A 26766-nucleotide genomic window follows, 5' to 3' on the forward strand; every position below is an offset into this window, starting at 1 on the left:
CTGTTCTTGCCCATTTAATAATGGGCCATTCTAAATCTAAACTAATTTTACATATTAGTAAAGACAAGATTAAATTAAGAATAGTCTGATGGGTGAAAATATGATCACTTGATGAGAGAAGAGCTGTGCAGCCTGAGGCAAGGAACAGAGCGCAACCTTTTTTGGGGGGGACTTTCTCAAATCATCAATAGTCTATAGTCTCATCATGCAGCCCATATATCTTTTGATTTCAAAGGTTTGTATCAACTAAAGTTGCCAAATAACTCTAAATCTAGCATTTAGGACCTGTTTCAAATTATCACTTTTACACTCAACATAGCAACATATGAACGTACTCTCACTCCTGAATGGGAAAAATATCCTTTCTATTTTATTCAGCTAAGTTCAATTATATTGTTCTTACCATAAAATTATGTAATATAAAATAATGGCATGGAACTTATAAGCATATCTTGTCTGCTAAATGAACAAGCCTACAGCCTATGGCATGGTGCATAGCCAGATAACATACAGTAGGCCAACTCACATTCTGTTCTTCTGAAATACATTTTTTTTATATCATAATGTTTCTTTAGACCTGCCTAAAATAAATAATGGATTTATTTTGATGGTGTATATTCAATTGACTTTTTTAAAATGTAGATGTTCCAAAGGCACACGCGCATCAGCGGCTTGTATGTGTGGAGGCCTGGAAATGCTAAAATTTTGTTAATTAACAATTACCGTGAGACCGGCAGTCTTTTGCATGATAATAACTGGCTAACAAAATTTCATGACCACTGCAGCCCTAAGCCTGACACAAACTACCATACCCCAGTTCAAAGGCACTCAAAGGCACTTCAAAGGCACGTTCAAAGGCCAGTTCAAAGGCACTCAAAGGATTTAACAAGTGACATCAGTAAGGGATCATAGCTCCTAATGTTTTGTACACTCAGTGTAGATAAATACAGGCATTTTAGGTATTTTAGTATTTTCAAAATATAAAATACTTTTGAAAGTAAGCGCCTTAACTACAACAACATTATCAGTAATGGTAACAAAAATATTGCTATGACTGACTGTGATGTGTTTTTTTAACTACCTTATTTGATTAAGACCTAAGTTGCTCTGGATAAGAGCGTCTGCTAAATGACCTAAATGTAAAAATGAACAATTGCAAAGCACATTAGCTATTATTATTGGCTTTGTTTTGGGGGCGGCACTCATTAAAAGAATACCCAGTATGCTTTGTAAATGTTAATTTTAACATTTACATATACATTTTGGTCATTTAGCTGAAACTCACACCAGTGCCATCAGACTTCTGATACCAATGCAGGGTAAAGGGGGCCACAAAATTGTGAACTGCTATAAAAACTGGTATAGAAAAGTATTTTGTATTTATTTTTGAAAATACAAATTAAAGCTCTCAAGTATCTTGTTACAAAGTAATTCAAAATTAATTGAATACTTATTTAAATACAGTCGCTAGTGAAAGTCTACACACCGCACATGAAAATATACTATAGTATACTATGGTACAAATACTGTAGTATTACTATATTTATATACTATAGTATTCAATGTAGCATTTTTGCTGACTTTACTGTAATATAGTGTAGTAATTACTGTAGTGTTTTTGAGGACAATTGCAGTATTTACTATAGTGTTTTTGTTTGATTACCTTTGACATACACATGGGTGGTTTCTCCTTGTGGAAATCTACTGAACAAATACTAAAAGCACAAATGTTCCATAACCTGTAGGTAGGTAGCACTGGAGTCTGAATGGATAGTTCAGAGCTTCTGCTCTTTTCTATAACCTGTAGGGAACACAATATATACTTGGCATGTAGGTTTCTCACTCATGGGTGGCACAAATTGGGATATGTGGGATGGGAATGGGTGGGGTATATGCACATTAAATACTGTAGTATTACTATAGTAAAAATAAATGTAGTGTTTTTGGAGACGTTACTGTAGTATTTACTATAGTATTTTATGGTATCATACAAAAATCTATAGTAAGTACTACACATGATCGAGGGATACTACAGTGTGTAGTACAGTATTCGGCAGTATACTACAAAAGGTATAGTAAGTACTACACTTGAGCAAAGGATACTACAGTGTGGAGTATAGTATTGTACAGTATACTAGAGTTTACTACAGAATTCTATAGTAAATACAATAATAGTCGATAGTAAACTGTAGTATTTTGTCATGTGGGTCCCCTTGCACAGTCTTCAAATTTTGCTACCATAAAATGTATATTATATATTTTTTCCTAACGATCTACACAACCTCCTCTATATTTTCTAAGTGAAAGAGAAATTATAGGAAATGTTCCAAATTACTTAAATAAAGAATGAAGAGGTATTGATTGTCTTCACACCCCAGAGTGGAAGCACCTTTGGCAGCCATTACAGCTGTGAATTATTTTGAATAATATTCTACTAACCTTGCACAACTCTTAGGGCAACAACATATCCATTGTTTTTGTCCAAATTGCTCATACTGAGTACATTTCTATTTTGTATTTGTTTTAGGGGGTAGATCAGCTTTAATATTGCAGATAGATTGTAGCTTCCATCAATGTTATTGTCTGCATCCCTTCCAATCCACCATATTTCTTGGTAAATAAATGTATGTATTCATTTACAAAAAAATATATATGGGGGATTGGAAGTGATGCAGACAATTACATTGATGGAAGCTATACACACACACGCACAGTACCAGTCAAAAGTTTGGACACGCCTACTCATTCAAGGATTTTTCTTAATTTTGACTATTGTCTACATTGTAGAATAGCAAAGACATCAAAACTATGAAATAATACATACAGTGGGGAAAAAAAGTATTTAGTCAGCCACCAATTGTGCAAGTTCTCCCACTTAAAAAGATGAGAGAGGCCTGTAATTTTCATCATAGGTACACGTCAACTATGACAGACAAATTGAGGAAAAAAATTCCAGAAAATCACATTGTAGGATTTTTAATGAATTTATTTGCAAATTATGGTGGAAAATAAGTATTTGGTCAATAACAAAAGTTTCTCAATACTTTGTTATATACCCTTTGTTGGCAATGACACAGGTCAAATGTTTTCTGTAAGTCTTCACAAGGTTTTCACACACTGTTGCTGGTATTTTAGCCCATTCCTCCATGCAGATCTCCTCTAGAGTAGTGATGCTTTGGGGCTGTCGTTGGGCAACACGGACTTTCAACTCCCTCCAAAGATTTTCTATGGGATTGAGATCTGGAGACTGGCTAGGCCACTCCAGGACCTTGAAATGCTTCTTACGAAGCCAATCCTTCGTTGCCCGGGCGGTGTGTTTGGGATCATTGTCATGCTGAAAGACCCAGCCACGTTTCATCTTCAATGCCCTTGCTGATGGAAGGAGGTTTTCACTCAAAATCTCACGATACATGGCCCCATTAATTATTTCCTTTACACGGATCAGTCGTCCTGGTCCCTTTGCAGAAAAACAGCCCCAAAGCATGATGTTTCCACCCCCATGCTTCACAGTAGGTATGGTGTTCTTTGGATGCAACTCAGCATTCTTTGTCCTCCAAACATGACGAGTTGAGTTTTTACCAAAAAGTTCTATTTTGGTTTCATCTGACCATATGACATTCTCCCAATCCTCTTCTGGATCATCCAAATGCACTCTAGCAAACTTCAGATGGGCCTGGACATGTACTGGCTGAAGCAGGGGGACACGTCTTGCACTGCAGGATTTGAGTCCCTGGCGGCGTAGTGTGTTACTGATGGTAGAATTTGTTACTTTGGTCCCAGCTCTCTGCAGGTCATTCACTAGGTCCCCCCATGTGGTTCTGGGATTTATGCTCACCGTTCTTGTGATCATTTTGACCCCACGGGGTGAGATCTTGCGTGGAGCCCCAGATCGAGGGAGATTATCAGTGGTCTTGTATGTCTTCCATTTCCTAATAATTGCTCCCACAGTTGATTTTTTCAAACCAAGCTGCTTACCTATTACAGATTCAGTCTTCCCAGCCTGGTGCAGGTCTACAATTTTGTTTCTGGTGTCCTTTGACAGCTCTTTGGTCTTGGCCATAGTGGAGTTTGGAGTGTGACTGTTTGAGGTTGTGGACAGGTGTCTTTTATACTGATAACAAGTTCAAACAGGTGCCATTAATACAGGTAACGAGTGGAGGACAGAGGAGCCTCTTAAAGAAGAAGTTACAGGTCTGTGAGAGCCAGAAATCTTGCTTGTTTGTAGGTGACCAAATACTTATTTTCCACCATAATTTGCAAATAAATTCATTAAAAATCCTACAATGTGATTTTCTGGATTTTTTTTCCTCAATTTGTCTGTCATAGTTGACGTGTACCTATGATGAAAATTACAGGCCTCTCTCATCTTTTTAAGTGGGAGAACTTGCACAATTGGTGGCTGACTAAATACTTTTTTTCCCCACTGTATGGTATCATGTAGTAACCAAAAAAAGTGTATATTTTATATTCTTCAAAGTAGCCACCCTTTGCCTTGATGACAGCTTTGCACACTCTTGGTATTCTCTCAACCAGCTAGAATGCTTTTCCAACAGTCTTGAAGGAGTTCCCACATATTCTGAGCACTTGTTGGCTGCTTTTCCTTCACTCTGTGGTCCAACTCATCCCAAACCATCTCAGTTGTGTTGATGTCGGGTGATTGTGGAGGCCAGGTCATCTGATGCAGCACTCATCACTCTCCTTCTTGGTCAAATAGCCATTACACAGCCTGAGGTGTGTTTTGGGTCATTGTCCTGTGGAAAAACAAATGATAGTCCCAATAAGCGCAAACCAGATGGGATGGCGTATCGCTGCAGAATTCTGTGGTAGCCATGCTGGTTAAGTGTGCCTTGAATTCTAACTAAATCACAGACAGTGTCACCAGCAAAGCACCATAACACCTCCTCCTCCATGCTTCATGGTGGGAAACCACACAAACAGAGATCAACCGTTCACCCACACCACGTCTCACAAAGACACAGCGGTTGGAACCAAAAATCTCCAATTTGGATTCCAGACCAAAGGACACGTTTCCACCAGTCTAATGTCCATTGCTCGTGTTTCTTGGCCCAAGGAAGTCTCTTCTTATTATTGGTGTCCTTTAGTAGTAGTTTCTTTGCAGCAATTCGACCATGAAGGCCTGATTCACACAGTCCCCTCTGAACAGTTGATGTTGAGATGTGTCTGTTACTTGAACTCTGTGAAGCATTTATTTGGGCTGCAATTTCTGAGGCTGGTAACTCTAATGAACTTATCCTCTGCAGCAGAGGTAACTCTGGGTCTTCCATTCCTGTTGCGGTCCTCATGAGAGCCAGTTTCATCATGAAATGTTCCGTTTTGACTGACCTTCATGTCTTAAAGTAATGATGGCCTGTCGTTTCTCTTTGCTTATTTGAGCTGTTCTTGCCATAATATGGACTTGGTCTTTTACTAAATAGGGCCATCTTCTGTATACCACCCCTACCATGTCAAAACACAACTGATTGGCTCAAACGCATTAAGAAGGAAAGAAATTCCACAAATTAACTTTTAAGAAGGCACACCTGTTAATTGAAATGCATTCCAGGTGACTACCTCATGATGCTGGTTGAGAGAATGCCAAGAGTGTGCAAAGCTGTCATCAAGGCAAAGGTTGGCTTGATATATTTTGATTTGTTTAACACTTTTTGGGTTACTACATGATTCCATATGTGTTATTTCATAGTTTTGATGTCTTCACTATTATTATACAAAGTAAAAAAATAGTAAAAATAAAGAAAAACCCATGAATGAGTAGGCGTGTCCAAACTTTTGACTGGTAGTGGTTGAGAACAAGTATTTGATACACTGCCGATTTTGCAGGTTTTCCTACTTACAAAGCATGTAGAGGTCTGTAATTTTTATCATAGGTACACTTCAACTGTGAGAGACGGAATCTAAAACAAAAATCCAGAAAATCACATTGTATGATTTTTAAGTAATTAATTTGCTTTTTATTGCATGACATAAGTATTTGATACATCAGAAAAACAGAACTTAATATTTGGTACAGAAACCTTTGTTTGCAATTACAGAGATCATACGTTTCCTGTAGGTCTTGACCAGGTTTGCACACACTGCAGCAGGGATTTTGGCCCACTCCTCCATACAGACCTTCTCCAGATCCTTCAGGTTTCGGGGCTGTCGCTGGGCAATACGGACTTTCAGCTCCCTCCAAAGATTTTCTATTGGGTTCAGGTCTGGAGACTGGCTAGGCCACTCCAGGACCTTGAGATGCTTCTTACGGAGCAACTCCTTAGTTGCCCTGGCTGTGTGTTTCGGGTCGTTGTCATGCTGGAAGACCCAGCCACGACCCATCTTCAATGCTCTTACTGAGGGAAGGAGGTTGTTGGCCAAGATCTCGCGATACATGGCCCCTTCCATCCTCCCCTCAATACGGTGCAGTCGTCCTGTCCCTTTGCAGAAAAGCATCCCCAAAGAATGATTTTTCCACCTCCATGCTTCACGGTTGGGATGGTGTTCTTGGGGTTGTACTCATCCTTCTTCTTCCTCCAAACACGGCGAGTGGAGTTTAGACCAAAAAGCTCTATTTTTGTCTCATCAGACCACATGACCTTCTCCCATTCGTCCTCTGGATCATCCAGATGGTCATTGGCAAACTTCAGACGGGTCTGGACATGCGCTGGCTTGAGCAGGGTGAACTTGTGTGCGCTGCAGGATTTTAATCCATGACGGCGTAGTGTGTTACTAATGGTTTTCTTTGAGACTGTGGTCTCAGCTCTCTTCAGGTCATTGACCAGGTCCTGCCGTGTAGTTCTGGGCTGATCCCTCACCTTCCTCATGATCATTGATGCCCCACGAGGTGAGATCTTGCATGGAGCCCCAGACCGAGGGTGATTGACCGTCATCTTGAACTTCTTCCATTTTCGAATAATTGCGCCAACAGTTGTTGCCTTCTCACCAAGCTGCTTGCCTATTGTCCTGTAGCCCATCCCAGCCTTGTGCAGGTCTACAATTTTAACCCTGATGTCCTTACACAGCGCTCTGGTCTTGGCCATTGTGGAGAGGTTGGAGTCTGTTTGATTGAGTGTGTGGACAGGTGTCTTTTATACAGGTAACGAGTTCAAACAGGTGCAGTTAATACAGGTAATGAGTGGAGAACAGGAGGGCTTCTTAAAGAAAAACTAACAGGTCTGTGAGAGCCGGAATTCTTACTGGTTGGTAGGTGATCAAATACTTATGTCATGCAATAAAATGCAAATTAATTACTTAAAAATCATACAATGTGATTTTCTGGATTTTTGTTTTAGATTCCGTCTCTCGCAGTTGAAGTGTACCTATGATAAAAATTACAGACCTCTACATGCTTTGTAAGTAGGAAAACCTGCAAAATCGGCAGTGTATCAAATACCACTGTATTTTCAAAGAAGCGTGAATCATCATTATTTGGACCATTTAGGTTAATGAGCCATATCTGTTTATGGTCCAATTAAATTTAAATCATCCATCTACCTTGAGGATCTGTTTGGACAATTTGCACATTCTGATAAAAATGTCTGTTAATTAATATGACCACCCCTTTTGAATTTCTTTGCCCATGGGAGAAATATACAGCGGGGAAAGAAAGTATTTAGTCAGCCACCAATTGTGCAAGTTCTCCCACTTAAAAAGATGAGAGAGGCCTGTAATTTTCATCATAGGTACACGTCAACTATGACAGACAAATAGAGAAAAAAAAATCCAAAAAATCACATTGTAGGATTTTTTATGAATTTATTTGCAAATTATATGGTGGAAAATAAGTATTTGGTCACGTACAAACAAGCAAGATTTCTGGCTCTCACAGACCTGTAACTTCTTCTTTAAGAGGCTCCTCTGTCCTCCACTCGTTACCTGTATTAATGACACCTGTTTGAACTTGTTATCAGTATAAAAGACACCTGTCCACAACCTCAAACAGTCACACTCCAAACTCCACTATGGCCAAGACCAAAGAGCTGTCAAAGGACACCAGAAACAAAATTGTAGACCTGCACCAGGCTGGGAAGACTGAATCTGCAATAGGTAAGCAGCTTGGTTTGAAGAAATCAACTGTGGGAGCAATTATTAGGAAATGGAAGACATACAAGACCACTGATAATCTCCCTCGATCTGGGGCTCCACGCAAGATCTCACCTCGTGGGGTCAAAATGATCACAAGAACGGTGAGCAAAAATCCCAGAACCACACGGGGGGACCTAGTGAATGACCTGCAGAGAGCTGGGACCAAAGTAACAAAGCCTACCATCAGTAACACACTACGCCGCCAGGGACTCAAATCCTGCAGTGCCAGACGTGTCCCCCTGCTTAAGCCAGTACATGTCCAGGCCCGTCTGAAGTTTGCTAGAGTGCATTTGGATGATCCAGAAGAGGATTGGGAGAATGTCATATGGTCAGATGAAACCAAAATATAACTTTTTGGTAAAAACTCAACTCGTCGTGTTTGGGGGACAAAGAATGCTGAGTTGCATCCAAAGAACACCATACCTACTGTGAAGCATGGGGGTGGAAACATCATGCTTTGGGGCTGTTTTTCTGCAAAGGGACCAGGACGACTGATCCGTGTAAAGGAAAGAATGAATGGGGCCATGTATCGTGAGATTTTGAGTAAAAACCTCCTTCCATCAGCAAGGGCATTGAAGATGAAACGTGGCTGGGTCTTTCAGCATGACAATGATCCCAAACACACCGCCCGGGCAACGAAGGAGTGGCTTCGTAAGAAGCATTTCAAGGTCCTGGAGTGGCCTAGCCAGTCTCCAGATCTCAACCCCATAGAAAATCTTTGGAGGGAGTTGAAAGTCTGTGTTGCCCAGCGACAGCCCCAAAACGTCACTGCTCTAGAGGAGATCTGCATGGAGGAATGGGCCAAAATACCAGCAACAGTGTGTGAAAACCTTGTGAAGACTTACAGAAAACGTTTAACCTGTGTCATTGCCAACAAAGGGTATATAACAAAGTATTGAGAAACTTTTGTTATTGACCAAATACTTATTTTCCACCATAATTTGCAAATAAATTCATTAAAAATCCTACTATGTGATTTTCTGGATTTTTTTTTGTCATTTTCTCTGTCATAGTTGAATGTACCTATGATGAAAATTACAGGCCTCTCTCATCTTTTTAAGTGGGAGAACTTGCACAATTGGTGGCTGACTAAATACTTTTTTTCCACACTGTAAGTCAGGACTGAGACGGGACCATTCAGGAACACTAAACACCTATTGAAAAGCCATTCTGGTGTGTATGGCATAAACATTTGTGTAATTGTCTCGCTGAAAAATACAATTCTATCCCAGGGTTAGGTTTTCAGAAGACTACGTCGGGTTTTCCTTTAACTTTTTACTTGGGCTTTGCTCCTTTCATATTTATTTTGGTCCTGTCAAACTCCCCAATCCCTGCCGGTGACAATCATATCCATAACATGATGCTGCCACCACAATACTTGAAAATACAGAGGATCAACAACATTACATTCACTCCACATTACTGGCCTGTATGACATAGTGAAAAGAAGAAAGCCTGTGTTAAAAAATCCACTCTAAATCATTGATTCTGTTTGCAACAAGGCCGTTAATTAATACTGCAAGACAATACGGCAAAAACATTTGGGGGCCTGAATTAAAAACGACAGGTTTGGGTAAAATCCAATACATTGTGAAACTAAAGGTTATTTACATAACGAGTGAAATATTTCACAATAGAATTTTGTTCTGTAACTCCCATAACTCAAAGTAACCAATCACAAATGTCTGTTGAAGACAGACCTAGAGAACAGCGAATAGGGTTCGAATCCTAAGCAGGATAGTGTAGGAGAAAAGAGAGGTATCCACCCTCTGTCGAAGGCAGCTACCAAGGAGAGCATAACAGCATAGGCTCTTGTCCCCTCCAGCAAAGGAGCAGAGCGCACACTGGAACAAAAGGAGACTCTCTTCTGGGGAAGGTGGCGGACAGGAAGTCAAAGACTCCCAAGGTCCAATCTTGAATAAACTACTGGACCTAAGTCACAGAGAGGGATTAGGCAGGCTACGTGAAGGTAACCCAACGAAAAGAGACTGTGTTAGCATCGGGCCGACAGAAAACAGTCCACATGCCGGTCGTGCACAGGGCATGTAGCCTACTGGCGACCGGGGTAGAAACACATGTCAAAAGGGTTCTGTATGCTAGGGTGTCATATGCAAAAGCCAACCCCACCAGGACTGGACATAAGCAGGTAAAGAACTGGCTGACTAGAATGTCACTGTTTATCAAGCACACACCCCAGCAGGGTGCAGAGATCCTGTAGTGGCTGCAAAAGTACCCCAGAAGCTGGGGCATTTTTGGAACCGTCTGGGGTAGGCACATACAAAAAAAAAAGAGCCTATTTGAGCCTTTTCGAGACAGAGTCCATAGTGCGTGGCAGCAGGGAGGTGAACCATGTCAACCCGCAGGACTACCGTTCACGAGAGCGCAGACAAATGCGTGACGTATGAAGTCAGGCTGTGAAGTGAAACGATAAGAAAAAACTGTGGGCCAGATTTCTTAATCCAGTGCAATAGGACCGTATGTCTTGATCCTGCTCCGTGTAGGAGAGAGGGTGTCAAGAGAAGTGAATGCTCAGCCACTCGCTCCTGTATGACGGGAGGCAGAACAGGCACCAGCCCGACTGCATGAACCAATCGCAGAAGGGAAAGAGGACAATGGTAAAAAGCTTAAACTTAGTGGAGTCTCTAGGAGCAGGAGCTCGCCTAAGTTAGAATACCTCATGACCATACTATTTACCAAGAGAGTTTTCATCTATATTTTTCGTAGCTGTCTATTTACCACCACAAACTGATGCTGGCACTAAGACTGGACTCAATGAGCTGTATAGGGCCATAAGCAAACAAGAAAATGCTCAGCCAGAGGCGGCGCTCCTAGTGGCCGGTGATTTTAATGCAGGAAAACAAATCAATTTTACCTCATTTCTACCAGCATGTCACCTGTGCAACTAGAGGGGGGAAAAAAACTCTAGATCACCTTTACTCCACATACAGAGATGCATACAAAACTCTCCCTTGCCCTCCATTCGGCAAATCTGACCATAACTCTATCCTTCTGATTCTTGCTTACAAACAAAAACTCCATACGGAAGTACCAGTGATACGCTCAATTGAGATGCGCTCAATAGTGAAGTGGTCCGATGAAGCGGATGCTGAGCTACAGGACTGTCAGAGTAGCTACATTATCCATATTGATAAGGTTGTCATTGTCAAAAATTGATTTGTCATTTTTTGGATGAAAAGGTAAAAGGTCAGTTGTGAAATGTCACAACTCGGGTAACAACATTTTTCTCTGAGTTTCCCACTTGTAATTCCGACTTGGACGGTCATTCATTTCCCACTGTTTCCGATAACTCCGATAGCATGTGAACGCGGCGGTGTGAAAACTCTGAGGTGTGAAAACATACACAATCAAGACATCTTCGTTTTTTTAAATTGTATTAATTAGGAACATTTTCTATAATTGTATGTCACTTTTAAAATGTGAAGTAGGTTGTGTATCTGTAGGAAAAACATCTAATTTTATCCCTTTTTAGATGTAATTTTATGGCAGCAAAATGTGAAGACTACAAGGCACATGTAACAGAAATACTGCCTTTCTCTGTGTGTATGTCTATATCACAGGGGTCTTTTTACTCACCTGGATTCTCAACCAGTACCGACTGGTTCCCTTGGAGTTTATTGATCAGGTAGTGATGGGCTACGGTGGCCTACGAGGGGCAGTAGCCTATGGCCTTGTGGTCTCGCTGGATGAGAATAAGTTCAAGGAGAAGAATCTGATGATCAGCACCACCCTCCTAGTGGTGTACTTCACTGTCGTGCTGCAGGTAAAATAGCTCATTTAAATGTCAAACTTCAGTCGATAGATAGTGAAATATTTGTTGTTTTCTTTCATAGTGTAATGTGTTCACTTGAACAGACTGGTATATTTTAATTGGCCACCGGTTTACTATATTTTCTTATTTGTTGCAGGGAATAACCATGAAACCACTGGTCAACTGGCTGAAAGTGAAGAGGGCAGCAGTGACAGAACGCACACTAGCTGAAAAAATACAGAATAGGGTAACTATCTGGTCAGAAGTCTTTGTTGTTCATCAACCCCAAAGACTCAGACAACACACCTTACATCTCTCTAATTAATCCCCAAAGTAAAGTTTTTACTTTTTGTAAACTGTACTACACCACCTTTGTTAATGACAAGGTATATTAAGAGAACACACAAATAAATTAGTAGCAGGGCGAGATTCATGCAGACTTTAAATAAAGCACACTCGTGATGAAATACTCTTTGTAAGCTAGTACACTCGTGATGAAAAACTTTGTGAGATAGCACACTCATGGTATAATATTCTTATAGGATAATAACACACTGGTGGTAATTGGTATAACAACACAATGGTGGTAATTGGCATGTGAATGCACACTGCTTTCGAATGAAATAGCTCCCTCCTAAGGAGGTCTCTAGGGAAGTGGTGACGCAACATACAAACAAACATGTATATTACAAAGAAAATTGTACTAATCCGCCCGCTAAGGCAACCCCAAATCTTTTGCCTGGATACCAGCTCACCAGGGCAGACTACAGAGAAAAAACCTACCTACCTATCGGGACACAAACTAACTCAACAGTAAGAACAGCGCTCCAAAAGCTCTGTGAAAAATAAAAAACATAATTATAACCCCGGGTCATTTATACAATAGCAGTATTTTTTTAGTAGCCCTTTCCTGCAGTCAAATAACCTAGTGGCCTCATGGGTGGAATGTGATTAATATTTTTCATAATTAATAAACATCATTTATTTTTAAAACGCTGAAAATCCGGTGTTTCTATGTCAAACTGTTTTGTTATATTTCAGTATTTTGTGATGTATATTATCAAGTGTAATATTGGGATGCAAACTCAAAATTGAATGCATTTCAACTCTATATCTGACATGGTACAGGTGTCTTCTTTTTTTTAGGCCCATAACCATGTGTGAGGTGTATACCTTTTTTCAAAGTATATTTGTTTAAGACTACCAAGAAACACTCTGTGTGACCATGATTTAGCCCACTGCAGCAAAAGGTTAAATAAACAGCGTTATTAGATAGACTTGATTCACATTACAATGTTAAAAGCGAATACCTTTAAAATGAATGAGCTATACCGGTCTCCCAGCTCATACACTCACAACCGGCTTCCAAGCCGCTTCTCCCCATCAAAAAAAATGAGGGAATGGGCAATGGGAGTGGATTGTCTTGCTTTCTCTACCATCTCTGCTGTCACAACCCACAGCCCACAGGTATGTTTTCCACTAGATAACACAGCCACAAAGTCAAAATTGGCTATATTGTGGCGTTAGCGGACCCACTCCTTAGCTAGCTAACTAACTAGAAGAACGAGGAGACTGTAGCTGAACCGGCAAATCAGGTTTTAATGCCCTCGAAATAAAGGCTAACAGAGGGTTAGAAGGGTTGCCCAAAACAATAAAAGCATCTGGCTGTCAAATAACTCAGAGGAGATGTTATTGTGTCCCATTCAGTCTCTCAGACCCCCCTCAACCCCAAAAACTAGTGGCCTATCAGCTATGTGAACTAGGTGCAACTCCTCCCCCCATAATTTCCCCATGAGCCCCCCCACATGATTTTTGGTATTTTATGATAGAGCTAGAGGGTCGCTACACTGATCTTTGTTACTCCAAAGTGGCCAACGACGGGGGATCCATGATGTGCCTACAACACCTTTTCTCAAAGATCCTTGGGCACCACCACTTGCCAACAGGGTTCACAGGTGGCTGGCAGGAGCTGTACACCAGGCCATTCAGATCATAGGCCTCTTACAGTGGCAGACCGTGCCACTACTTCTTCCCAGGGTGGCCGGGACCCTTCCTCCAGCCAACCCATGACCATCCTGAGGTCAGGATCATCCAGCTGCAGTTCTCGCCAACTTTGTTCATTTGCTGGTAGCAGTGCCCAGCACTTCACCTCTTCGACATGCAGGTTCACGGCCTCACGTGCTTCTGCTCAGTTGCAGATGTGGCATTCTGGTGCACATGGCAGCCGAGACATGCTATCTGCATTAGTATGGCTTTCCCCGGCTCTGTGCTGAATGGTGAATTGGAATGCCTGGAGCTGTTTGATCCACCGAGCTACTCCTTCCGGCTCTTTGAAGGACAGGAGCCACTTCAAGGCAGCATGATCGGTGCACACGGTGAAAGGAAGGCTACAGAGGAGATGCTTGAAGTGCTCAACTGAGTCGACGACCGCCAGAAGCTCCCGGCGGGTTATACAATTATTCTCTGGCTTGTCAAAGGTGCGATTGTAATATGCAACTCATTTTCCTTCCGGGGTTAGCTGCGACAAGACTGCACCGAGGCCTTCATTGCTGGCATCCGTATCGAGGTTGAACGGATTTCCCGGATCTGGGGATCTGATGCACACAGGGTCCTGACACAAAGCCTGCTTCAGGATGTTAAAGGGTGTATGTTGGTCCATCCCCCACTCAAAGAGGGTATTGACTGCCATGTGGATATCAGTGAAAATTGGAAAACTTTGAACTTCCGCAAAAGGTAGTAAAAGGGGGCTGCCATAGTGGCGAACCCAGCAATAAATCATCTGTAATAGGAGGCTAGCCCTAAGAAAGACCGAAGCTGGTGTATGTATGGTGTAAGCCAATCCCTGACAGCGGCAACTTTGTTCGGTTTTGTCATGACTCCTGCCTGGCTGACTCTGTGTCCGAGGAAGGTAACATCTTTCTGCATGAAACTGCACTTTTCTCTTTGGATTCGGCCTAGAACTTCCTCCAAGTTTTCCTACGCAATCTCGAAGCTTGTCCCATGCACCAGTAGATCATCGAAATACACCACACATTGTTCCGGGGGCACACCTTTGAGAACCTTCTCTATAAGCCTCTTGAAGGTGGCAGGGGCATTATACAAGCTAAAGGGCATAGTGGTAAACTGCCACAGGCCTCGTCCTATGGTGAAGGCAGTCTTTGCTTTGTATTTGGGTGCCAGAGATACCTGGCTATCCGCTCCGTAGATCCAGGGAAGAGAACCAAGCTGAGCCAGCGACATAATCGAGACACTCGTTTATCCGATGCAGTGGATAGGAATCTTTCACCGTCTTGTCGTTCAGTTGCTGATAGTCGGCAGAGAACCTATAGGTTCCATCTCTTTTTGAGGACCATGACCACGGGGGAGGCCTATCAAACTGTTTGATGGTGTCAGTAGATGCCATCTGTTCTATGAGCTCATCCGCTGCGGCTTGGTGGGCATAGGGCATCCATCTGGCGCGTTGTCGGATGGAGCACGTTGCCTGTGTCAATGATGTGCTGCACCAAGTGGGTTCGACCTACATCATTAGGAGTGACAGCAAAGCTGTGCCAGAATGTGTAAAGTAGGTCCCAGACTTGTCACTCCCACATGGCTTTGCTGCCGATTCTGCGACTGTGGTGACACTTGCCGTCTGTATAACTGGTGTAGGCAGGGGCTGTAGTTACTCCTGTGGCTCCATGGTGGTGGGGCTATCATTGGAGAGGGGGAACGTGCACTCTGCAAAGGGGGCTTCCCACTAAAGGCTAGGGCTTGTCGGTTGGCAGGGTTTGTTTGCGCCACAGTGGGCATCATGGGAAAGGCAGCCTCACTGAAAGGGGGGATGGGTTTATCATCTTGGAAAATAATGGTATTTGTCTGGAAGTCCAGCTTTGCCTCTGCCTTACACAGGAAAGCCATGCCTAGTAAATAGTGCACTTTAACTTCAGCAACCCAGACAGGGTGACGTGCAGAGTAGTCACCCACCTGTATCAAGACTTCACACCTTCCCAGAATAGGAGCTCTTTCTCCAGTTACTGTGATGAAGGGAACTTCGGTGGCTTGGGGTTGAGCACCAGGAGGCAGAAGGTCAGGATGGATAAGGGTCATTGTGGAATCTGTGTCCAGTAGTGCACATGTCAACCGGCCCTCAACCCAAACATGAACTCAACAGCAGTTAGTGTATAGAGGGAGAGGGGTCTGGAAGATGAAGGGTGTTTATCAAGGGCTGAGTGTCAGTTGCTAAACCCCTCTTTTTATAAAACATCAACCAGTTAATCTAACAGTGTTGAAAATGGTCAACCTAAATCTAACCTTGATTAAATATATCCATGAATCATCATTCCATTTTATTTTTTCAGACCTTTGACCACATGCTTGTCGCCATAGAGGACATTTCTGGACAAATAGGACATAACTACATGAGGGACAAGTATGTGGACACTAACATCATATTATCAACTTCAATAAGTTGTCATCATATAAGTATTATTTAAATTAATGTATTACATACCATACCTTTCAAAGATTAAATTTAACACAATTGTTTTGTTTTTATTCTCTTCTCGTATCCTTCTAAGGTGGAATACATTTGAGGAGAGGTGGTTGTACTGGCTCTTGATGACTCCCTCTGCCAGGAAGTCTTGTGACCACATATTCAACATCTTCCACAAGCTCAACCTCAAGGATGCCATGAGCTATGTGAAAGAGGTAAGAGCGACTAAAGGTTTGGGAAAGCCATGACAACTTAATACTGTAGTTACAATGCTACACAATAAATTAACCACCAGGATCACTGATTTACATTAACATTACAAATATATTTTTTTTGTTTATTTTTTATAGCAGATGTTACAGCGGGTGCAGCAAAATGCTTGTGTTACTCGAACTGTTAAGAGCAAGTAACACAAGCATTTCACTGCTACATCTTCTAATCTGATGGAGACTGTGTACAACTTTGATTTGATGAAATATTTTTATCCCATTATAGGGAGAAAGCAGAGGCTCATTGGCGTTCGTTCGGCATGAATCCAAGGCTGATGTGGATTTCAATAAGATGTTTGGTGCCAACTTCTCAGAGATGATGCCTTCCATCATGACAGAAAATATGGGACCGGATCATGTTCCAGTCTCCATCTTGTAAGCAACATTGCCTGACTTAATTTGCATCCCAATGGCACATGCATCCCAATGGATCATGTTCCAGTCTCCTCCATCTTGTAAGCAACATTGCCTGACTCAGTCCGCATCTCAATGGCTCAAGTCAAAAGTAATGCACTATAGGGTTGGACAACCCTGGGGCAAAGTACAGGTACGAATGGTGAAACTGACATTGCGTGCAGTTTACTTACCCATTTTGCATGTACAGTGGGGAAAAAAAGTATTTAGTCAGCCACCAATTGTGCAAGTTCTCCCACTTAAAAAGATGAGAGAGGCCTGTAATTTTCATCATAGGTACACGTCAACTATGACAGACAAAATGAGAAAAAAAATTCCAGAAAATCACATTGTAGGATTTTTAATGAATTTATTTGCAAATTATGGTGGAAAATAAGTATTTGGTCAATAACAAAAGTTTCTCAATACTTTGTTATATACCCTTTGTTGGCAATGACACAGGTCAAACGTTTTCTGTAAGTCTTCACAAGGTTTTCACACACTGTTGCTGGTATTTTGGCCCATTCTTCCATGTAGATCTCCTCTAGAGCAGTGATGTTTTGGGGCTGTCGCTGGGCAACACAGACTTTCAACTCCCTCCAAAGATTTTCTATGGGGTTGAGATCTGGAGACTGGCTAGGCCACTCCAGGACCTTGAAATGCTTCTAACGAAGCCACTCCTTCGTTGCCCGGGCAGTGTGTTTGGGATCATTGTCATGCTGAAAGACCCAGCCATGTTTCATCTTCAATGCCCTTGCTGATGGAAGGAGGTTTTCACTCAAAATCTCACGATACATGGCCCCATTCATTCTTTCCTTTACACGGATCAGTCGTCCTGGTCCCTTTGCAGAAAAACAGCCCCAAAGCATGATGTTTCCACCCCCATGCTTCACAGTAGGTATGGTGTTCTTTGGATGCAACTCAGCATTCTTTGTCCTCCAAACACGACGAGTTGAGTTTTTACCAAAAAGTTCTATTTTGGTTTCATCTGACCATATGACATTCTCCCAATCCTCTTCTGGATCATCCAAATGCACGCTAGCAAACTTCAGACGGGCCTGGACATGTACTGGCTTAAGCAGGGGGACACGTCTGGCACTGCAGGATTTGAGTCCCTGGCGGCGTAGTGTGTTACTGATGGTAGGCTTTGTTACTTTGGTCCCTGCTCTCTGCAGGTCATTCACTAGGTCCCCCCGTGTGGTTCTGGGATTTTTGCTCACCGTTCTTGTGATCATTTTGACCCCACGGGGTGAGATCTTGCGTGGAGCCCCAGATCGAGGGAGATTATCAGTGGTCTTGTATGTCTTCCATTTCCTAATAATTGCTCCCACTGTTGATTTCTTCAAACCAAACCAAATACTTATTTTCCACCATAATTTGCAAATAAATTCATTAAAAATCCTACAATGTGATTTTCTGGATTTCTTTTTTTCAATTTGTCTGTCATAGTTGACGTGTACCTATGATGAAAATTACAGGCCTCTCTCATGTTTTTAAGTGGGAGAACTTGCACAATTGGTGGCTGACTAAATACTTTTTTCCCCACTGTATAACTCAATCCCTCCTTAGAGCAACCTGCTAGAGGGTGGTTTCCCTTGTCGTATTGTTCCAATACGGAGGCTAGACATCTGTATTAGTCTAGCAACAGTGCAAGAGTACAGAAGAACTGAGCGGATGATCTATTACAGCCGCATCACCTTAGGAAAACACACACATGGTGTGTTCCAATGATCCCATAGTCACCGTCCCATAGTTTGCACCAATGTAGCGAACGGCGGGACAGGGAGGCCAAGCCGGATCGCTGGTGTGGGAAACAAACACCCTACGCATGGCGCCCAATGGTGGCTATAGTTATAGCTAGCCGAACAGGTGAAAAGTGCCTGCTGTGTCTAACAGTCTGGGAGCCAGTCTGCTTGGTGAAGAGAGCGAACACACACTAGCGGTTGCGAATCGTCAGTGTAGTAAAATCCCTCTATTGTAGGATAGGATGGAAATGATGTTGCAGGACAGTTTGATGTAAAACTAGTGACCAGCCCGAGGAGATTGTATATGAGCCTAGTGGATCCTGGCTCGAACCCTTTAGGATGTGCTCCACACCCACATGAAAAAATACTATAGTATACTATGGCATAAATACTATAGTATTCACTGTGGTGTTTTTGCTGACTTTACTGTAGTATTTCCTGTAGTGTTGCGGACATGACTATAGTATAATGCAGTATTTAAAGTTTACTATAGTATAAATACTGTAGTAAAAAGAAAACGACTATAGTAATGAATAATGTTTTTGCGGACTGTTTTATACTGTAGTGTTTTTGCAGACATTACTGTAGTATTTACTACAGTGTTTTTTTTATTATTATCTTTCCCATTGCAGTGGGGGCTTTCTCCTCGAGGAAAACTATTCGACTGAACTGCTCTTTTCATAACCTGTAGGGAACACAATATATGGTCTATACTTGGCATGTAGGTTTCTCACATTTGAGTGGCACAAATTGGGATATGGGGGAGGAAAATGGGAAGGGTATATGCAAATAAATACTGTAACATATACTATAATAATTACTGCAGTGTTTTGTGGACTATAGTGTTTTTGCAAACATTACTGTAGTATTTACAGTGCATTCTGAAAGTATTCAGACCCCTTCTCTTTTTCGAAATTGTTACGTTACAGCCTTATTCTAAAATTGATTAAATATTTTTTTCCCCTGATCAATCTACATACAATACCCCATAATGACAAAGCAAAAACAGGTTTTTAGAAATGTTTGCACATTTATTAAAAATAAAAAAAACATTGCATTTACATAAGTATTCAGACCATTTGCTATGAGACTCGAAATTGAGCTCAGGTGCATCCTGTTTCCATTGATCATCCTTGAGATATGTTTCTATAACTTGATTGGAGTTGATTTGGAAAGGCACACACCTGTCTCTATAAGGTCCCACAGTTGACAGTGCATGTCAGAGCAAAAACCATGCCGTGAGGTCGAAGGAATTGTCTATAGAGCTCCGAGACAGGATTGTGTCGAGGCACAGATCTGGGGAAGGGTAGAAAAAAATGTCTGCAGCATTGAAGGTCCCCAAGAACACAGTGGCCTCCATCATTCTTAAATGGAAGAAGTTTGGAACCACCAAGACTTCCTAGAGCTGGCCGCCCGGCTAAACGGAGCAATCGGGGGAGAAGGGCCTTGGTCAGGGAGGTGACCAAGAACCCGATGGTCACTCTGACAGAGCTCCAGAGTTCCTCTGTGGAGATGGGAGAACCTTCCAGAACAACCGTCTCTGCAGCACTCCACCAATTAGGCCTTTATGGTACAGTGGCCAGACGGAAGCCAATCCTCAGTAAAAAGGCACATGACAGCCCGCTTGGAGTTTGCCAAAAGGCACCTAAAGGACTCTCAGACCATGAGAAACAAGATTCTCTCCTCTGATGAAACCAAGATTGAACTCTTTGGCCTGAATGCCAATCGTCACGTCTGGAGGAAACCTAGCACCATCCCTACAGTGAAGCATGGTGGTGGCAACATCATGCTGTGGGGATGTTTTTTAGTGGCAGAGTGACTAGTCAGGATCGAGGGAAAGATGAACGGAGCAAAGTACAGAGAGATCCTTGATGAAAACCTGCTCCAGAGCACTCAGGACCTCAGACTGGGGCGAAGGTTCACCTTCCAACAGGACAACGACCCTAAGCACACAGCCAAGACAATGCAGGAGTGGCTTTGGGACAAGTCTCTGAATGTCCTTGAGTGGCCCACCCAGAGCCCGGACTTGAACTCGATTTAACATATCTGGAGAGACCTGAAAATAGCTCTGCAGCGACGCTCCCCATCCAACCTGACAGAGCTTGAGAGGATCTGCAGAGAAGAATGGGAGAAGCTCCCCAAATAAAGGTGCTTCAACAAAGTACTGAGTAAAGGTTCTGAATATGTATGTAAATGTGATATCAGTTTTGAATTTAATACATTACAGAATCAGAGTCACAAACAGGTAATGGGGATTAGAGGGCCTAAAATCAAACAGTTATTCTTAATATTTAATTATTGGGATTATAGGAAAAATGTACTTACTATGCCTGTGATACAGTATCTGGTTGTCCCACCTAGCTATCTTAAGAGGAATGCACTAACTGTAAGTCGCTCTGGATAAGAGCGTCTGCTAAATGACTCAAATGTAAAATTATAGGAGAAATACAGATAGTAATAATAAAGTAACAGATACACGCTCACATTCAAATCAGGGAAAATATATGTGAGATTGAGCTGGATACTCTTATGTATATACTGTCTGGAACTAATGGTCTTCAGAGAACTCTCCAAAACAAAGGATTTCAGAAGTCCAGTAGTTAGCCACAGTCATCCTCAGTCTTCATCGGGTCCCAGCTGAGTCTCTCTCTGGCACAAGTCCCTTTGGTTAAAAGCTGTCGTCCTTGTTGCTGATAGGAGAAGCTTTGATGTAGACTAGAGGTGTGAGATGAGCAAAAGAGGGGAAGGACGACTCCTGCCGGTAGATTGCTGTGGGTGGCCCCCCTCTTTCTTTGTTCTCTGGCCACTGAAGAGAGGTCCTTGTGTATTCTCATTGTGGTTGACGTCTGGCGTTGATGTGTTAATTCGACTCTCCTCTACACTAACAACCCGGCTTCCAAACCGCTCTTGTATCCTAAATCATGCAATGGAGCCACAGTGTTTTTGTAAATGTACACTACAAGTCAAAAGTTGACACCTACTCATTCAAGGGTTTTTCTTTATTTTGTATTATTTTTTACATTGTAGAATAATAGTGAAGACAACCTATGAAATAACACATATGGAATCATGTAGTAAAACCAATTCTTCAAATAGCCACCCTTTGCCTTGATGACAGCTTTGCACACTCTTGGCATTCTCTCAACCAGCGTCACCTGGAATTATTTTCCAACAGTCTTGAAGGAGTTCCCACATATGCTGAGCACTTGTTGGCTGCTTTTCCTTCACTCTGCGATCCGACTCATCCCAAACCATCTCAATTGGGTTGAGGTCGGGGGATTGTGGTGGCCAGGTCATCTGATGCAGCACTCCATCACTCTCCTTCTTGGTAAAATAGCCCTTACACAGCCTGGAGGTGTATTGGGTCATTGTCCTGTTGAAACTTAGCCTTAAGATGCTTTTGGGAAACCGGGCCCTAGTACGTTTTCAGAGTCTGCCCTCCAGTCGCCAGCAAATTACTAACAGTGAACATTTAATGTTTCTTCCCTTCTAGATGGGACAGTGTAACCCCTGTCTGCCTGAACATGCATGAGCAGGACCTGAAGATGAGGGAGTCAGAGGACATTAATGCACACCATCTACTGCAGCAGCACTTGTACAGAGGCAAGAAACAGGTATTGCTTAGTTGAAGACAATTAGATCCCCCCAAAAAATGCCAAGGGCGCTAAAAAGAAAGCAGTTTTTTACCCTCTTCCTCTCATTCCTTGACCTAACAGCACAGACACTGGTACAGTCGGAAACACCTTGACGTCAACAAGGATGAGAATGAGGTGCAAGAGATCTTCCAGAGAACCATGAGGAGCCGTCTAGAGTCCTTCAAGTCCGCCAAAATGGGTGTCGCGCCACCCAAGAATATAACCAATCATCTAAAGAAAGACCAGCCACAAAAGGTCAGGGATGACTACACTTTTTTCTCCTTCCCCCTTGTCTTCATAGCCATCCTCTTGGAGGCAATGTGATAATATGTACAGTATGTTGTGTATTTCATTTTGTGTCATTTTTAGATGCCAAACGGAAAATCCACGGATAACAGTAAAAGCCATGCTTATGGGGACGAAGGTACTTCTTTGCTTTTCACTTCTCTTTTGCATTATATAAGAGGCTTGTGGGTAGGGGCGTTCTTGAATTACGGTTGCGTTTTTCTAAATCAACTACAGTGCCCTTAAAGTATTCATATCCCTTGACTTATTCCACATTTTGTTGTATTACTGGCAAGTGTCTTCACTGACATTTTCAACCTCTCCCTGACCGAGTCTGTAATACCTCATGTTTCAAGCAGACCACCATAGTCCCTGTGCCCAAGAAAGTGAAGGTAACCTGTCTAAATGACTACCGCCCATAGCGCTCATGTCGGGAGCCATGAAGTGCTTTGAAAGGCTGGTCATGGCTCACATCAACACAATCATCCCGGAAATCCTAGACCCACTCCAATTCGCATACCGCCCCAACAGATCCACAGATGACGCAATCTCAATCGCACTCCACACTGCCCTTTCCCACCTGGACAAAAGGAACACCTATGTGAGAATGCTGTTCATTGACTACAGCTCAGTGTTCAACACCACAGTGCCCAAAAAGCTAATCACTAAGCTAAGGACCCTGGGACTAAACACCTCCCTCTGCAACTGGATCTTGAACTTTCTGACGGGCCACCCCCAGGTGGTAAGGGTAGGCAACAACACATCTGCCACGCTGATCCTCAACACTGGGGCCCCTCAGGGGTGTGTGCTTTGTCCCCTCCTGTACTCCCTGTTAACCCACGACTGCGTGGCCAAGCACAACTCCAACACCATCATTAAGTTTGCTGACGACACAACAGTAGGCCTAATCACCGACAATGATGAGACAGCATATAGGGAGGAGGTCAGAGACCTGGCAGTGTGGTGCCAGGACAACAACCTCTTCCTCAGCGTGAGCAAGACAAAGGAGCTGATCGTGGACTACAGGAAAAGGAGGGCCGAACACGCCCATTCACATCGATGGGGCTGTAGTGGAGCGGGTTGAGAGTTTCAAGTTCCTTGGTGTCCACATCACCAACAAACTATCATGGTCCAAACACAAGAAGACAGTCGTGAAGAGGGCATGACAACACCTTTTCCCCCTCAGGAGACTGAAAGGTTTTGGGATGGGTCCCCAGATCCTCAAAACGTTCTACAGCTGCACCATCGAGAGCATCCTGACCGGTTGCATCACCGCCTGGTATGGCAATTGCTCGGCATCCGACCGTAAGGCGCTATAGAGGGTAATGCGTATGGCCCAGTACGTCACTGGGGCCAAGCTTCCTGCCATCCAGGACCTATATACTAGGCGGTGTCAGAGTAAGGCCCAAAAAATGGTCAAAGACCCAAGTCATACTGTTCTCTATGCTACCGCACGGCAAGCGGTACCGGAGTGCCAAGTCTAGGTCCAAAAGGCACCTTAACAGCTTCTACCCCCAAGCCATAAGACTGTTGAACAATTAATCAAATGGCCACCCGGACTATTTATATTGACCCCCCCCCCCCTTAGCTAATAGTTTTCTTTAATATAAACCCCTCCCTCGATAACAGTTTTCCACTGGAGGGAATGCTCAAGGTCCTTGTATATCTTTGGAGTAATTTCCAAGGTGGGAACACCAATGACATAAAACTTACTGACACATGCAGTATTATATTTGTAAAAAATAAACATGTATTTTAATAGCCTTTTTTATTGATCTATACAATATATTAAATACTTTTGTTTACATTGCATTCAAAATAATAGATATCTCTAAATCCCCAAAACATGTCACTACAACTGTACTGGGTCACTACTGGGTCCAGCCAATTTGCTTACCCTAAGTACTTCTAACATAAACAAAATGTTTTGCTGTATAAAGGACTTGCATTGTTTTATTATTGATAAAGAGTTCAATATATTGAAAAACATGTATGATGTAACCATATATTTGTAATTTAAAAGGGTTTTTCATGTTTGCAAAGGCAAGGGATGCAAATGCCACCACAATCCAAGAACTACCCGGGGGGGAAAAAGAGGATGAGGCTGATTACATTTGCTTTCTGACATAAACAGAATTTAATTGTTTTCTGGTTGGCTGTTTCTTTCTGCCTTCAGATTTGGAGTTTTCTGAAGGAGACAGTGCCTCTAGTTGCGAGGCTGCTGGTGGTTCATTCCCCATGAGAGCCTATAGAGGTGGTAAGTCTTCACATCAACTCAAAACTAATGAAGTAAACCAAGTTAAACATGTCAAAGTCAGACACTAAAACACTTCAGTCACTAAACAACAACCTCACCTCTTAGAGACCTTTCAATTGAATAAATACATTTCAATTAATTGAAATCTCCTTCCTGGTCTAGCTGGGATCATGAACCCAGCTTTCATGGCAGAGATGGACCCCATGCCACCAATGCAGCAGATTCCGCCATTGCTGGCTGAAGCAGAGGTGGACTTTTGGTAAATATGCTAATTGTATTAAGAATATGAGCAGTAGTAATTAATGTGTTATGGGTTAGATGGAATGTTTTATGTGCAAATGTATTTGTGGCTGGAGACTATGTGTAGAGGAGGAAGATGGCCCTGCCACTGCATAGCATTGTTTTATTTTGTGTCTGTGTGTGTCTTTGCAGCAGTGACTCTCAGCTTCCCTTACGGTACTCTGCTGGAAGGACACACTCCACAGATCGATGTTGATACATTGAGAAAGATTCTGCCTGAGCCCGAGACCCTAGTGACGGAAGAAGGTCCAGAGCCAAAAGGGACCATACATCATCACCCAGGCTACACCAAATGGCTGTACTGATAGAGGGTAGCTCGACCTGGTATCATCTGCACCACAGTAACTTCAAGATCTTCCAGACTCACCTGACTTCCCCACCATTGATTTCGCTACCCTTGACTAGTCCCCCTAACAGAAATTGAGGTCTAACTTGCTGATCCTGGTACTCTGCGGTGAAGTCGACAGTGTGATAAGAGTATATTAGAAATTGGTATTAAGAATAATTGGTAAAAATAATTTGTCTGAATCAGAAATGAACTCAACTGTTCTGATCTTTCCTCTCTCTCGAGGTTACTACAGATGGTGTCTTAATGCATAGCAGGGATAATTTGGTAAAGAACGGTGTGATCCTCAAAACCCCCTCTAACCGGCTGAAGAGGAGCAACAAAGGCATTCAATAAGGCCCTGTCCGCACCACTTCTACCGGGAGACCTGAATCAGAGCCAGCAACTGGTGTACAGCATCCAATTGAAGCTATCAACTGCTTCTCTCTCATGCCTTTCTCTCGGGAGTGTGACAGGAGTCAACGTGGAGTGAGCATGGAGAGTGATCCATTCCAAAACATCTCTCATGTTGCTGGTATACTGGTTGGCAAATGGACAAGACAGAATGGGGGGGGTAGAGATGGTGGCAGATCAGGTGAGACATTGAAATTGGGACATTGTCATGGGCCATCCATTTTGAACTATGAAGCCATCTGAAGAACATAATGAAGAGACGCCAGAAGATTGAGTGCCGGGGAAGGAAGGGGTTGGTCAACTGTGCCCGTAATTCATTATTTGTGGTATCAGGTTGATTGAGGTCTACACACTGCTAAATTTATAGTAATTTAGACTACGAATGCATTGAGATACAGATCTGTGGTTACTCTCCTGATGAGGAAGTTAATACTAGAATTATGGATAAGTATACTGTATGTTAATATAAATGTACATTCCGCCAGTGTCGATGTGTGCTAAATTGAGGGTTTTAACTTTGAGTGATAGGACCAATGAATCACTAAGAATTGTCATTCTAAATTAGGTTTGGATAATTAATTAGGTTTTGATTATGATTTGTAAACTGACTGATTGATTTGAGTAAGTTATTAGTATGTTAATAACTAAAGATGTTGACACTATTCTCAGCATGCCCTGTTATTGCTTATACAATCGCAAGATATCTGCCTTAAATAGATATTATGGTTAAAACGAAGTTGCATTATTTTTTATGTGTTAGGATACACTTATATTGTTTATTTTGAGTAGAAACTTTTGAATCTTACTGTGAAAGATGTAAGTGC

General features: G+C 42.4%; 1 protein-coding gene across 1 annotated transcript in view; it reads left to right on the top strand.

The window, feature by feature from the left end:
* LOC311107124 (sodium/hydrogen exchanger 3-like) overlaps positions 1 to 25399 on the top strand; it is a gene marked incomplete at both ends in the record, with an annotated part of 81892 nt that extends 56493 nt beyond the window's left edge. Inside the window, 11 exons of the mRNA XM_084149622.1 lie at positions 11658 to 11860; positions 12006 to 12095; positions 16186 to 16256; positions 16405 to 16534; positions 16815 to 16963; positions 22220 to 22340; positions 22443 to 22616; positions 22731 to 22785; positions 24823 to 24903; positions 25066 to 25162; positions 25336 to 25399. Coding sequence (XP_084005748.1) covers positions 11658 to 11860; positions 12006 to 12095; positions 16186 to 16256; positions 16405 to 16534; positions 16815 to 16963; positions 22220 to 22340; positions 22443 to 22616; positions 22731 to 22785; positions 24823 to 24903; positions 25066 to 25162; positions 25336 to 25399 — 1235 coding nt within the window. The remainder of the gene's footprint in view (positions 1 to 11657; positions 11861 to 12005; positions 12096 to 16185; positions 16257 to 16404; positions 16535 to 16814; positions 16964 to 22219; positions 22341 to 22442; positions 22617 to 22730; positions 22786 to 24822; positions 24904 to 25065; positions 25163 to 25335) is intronic.
* Positions 25400 to 26766: the final 1367 nt, after the last annotated feature.

This window comes from Coregonus lavaretus (genome assembly GCF_964263955.1).
Source record: "Coregonus lavaretus genome assembly, chromosome: 3".
NCBI classification, from domain to species: Eukaryota; Metazoa; Chordata; class Actinopteri; order Salmoniformes; family Salmonidae; genus Coregonus; species Coregonus lavaretus.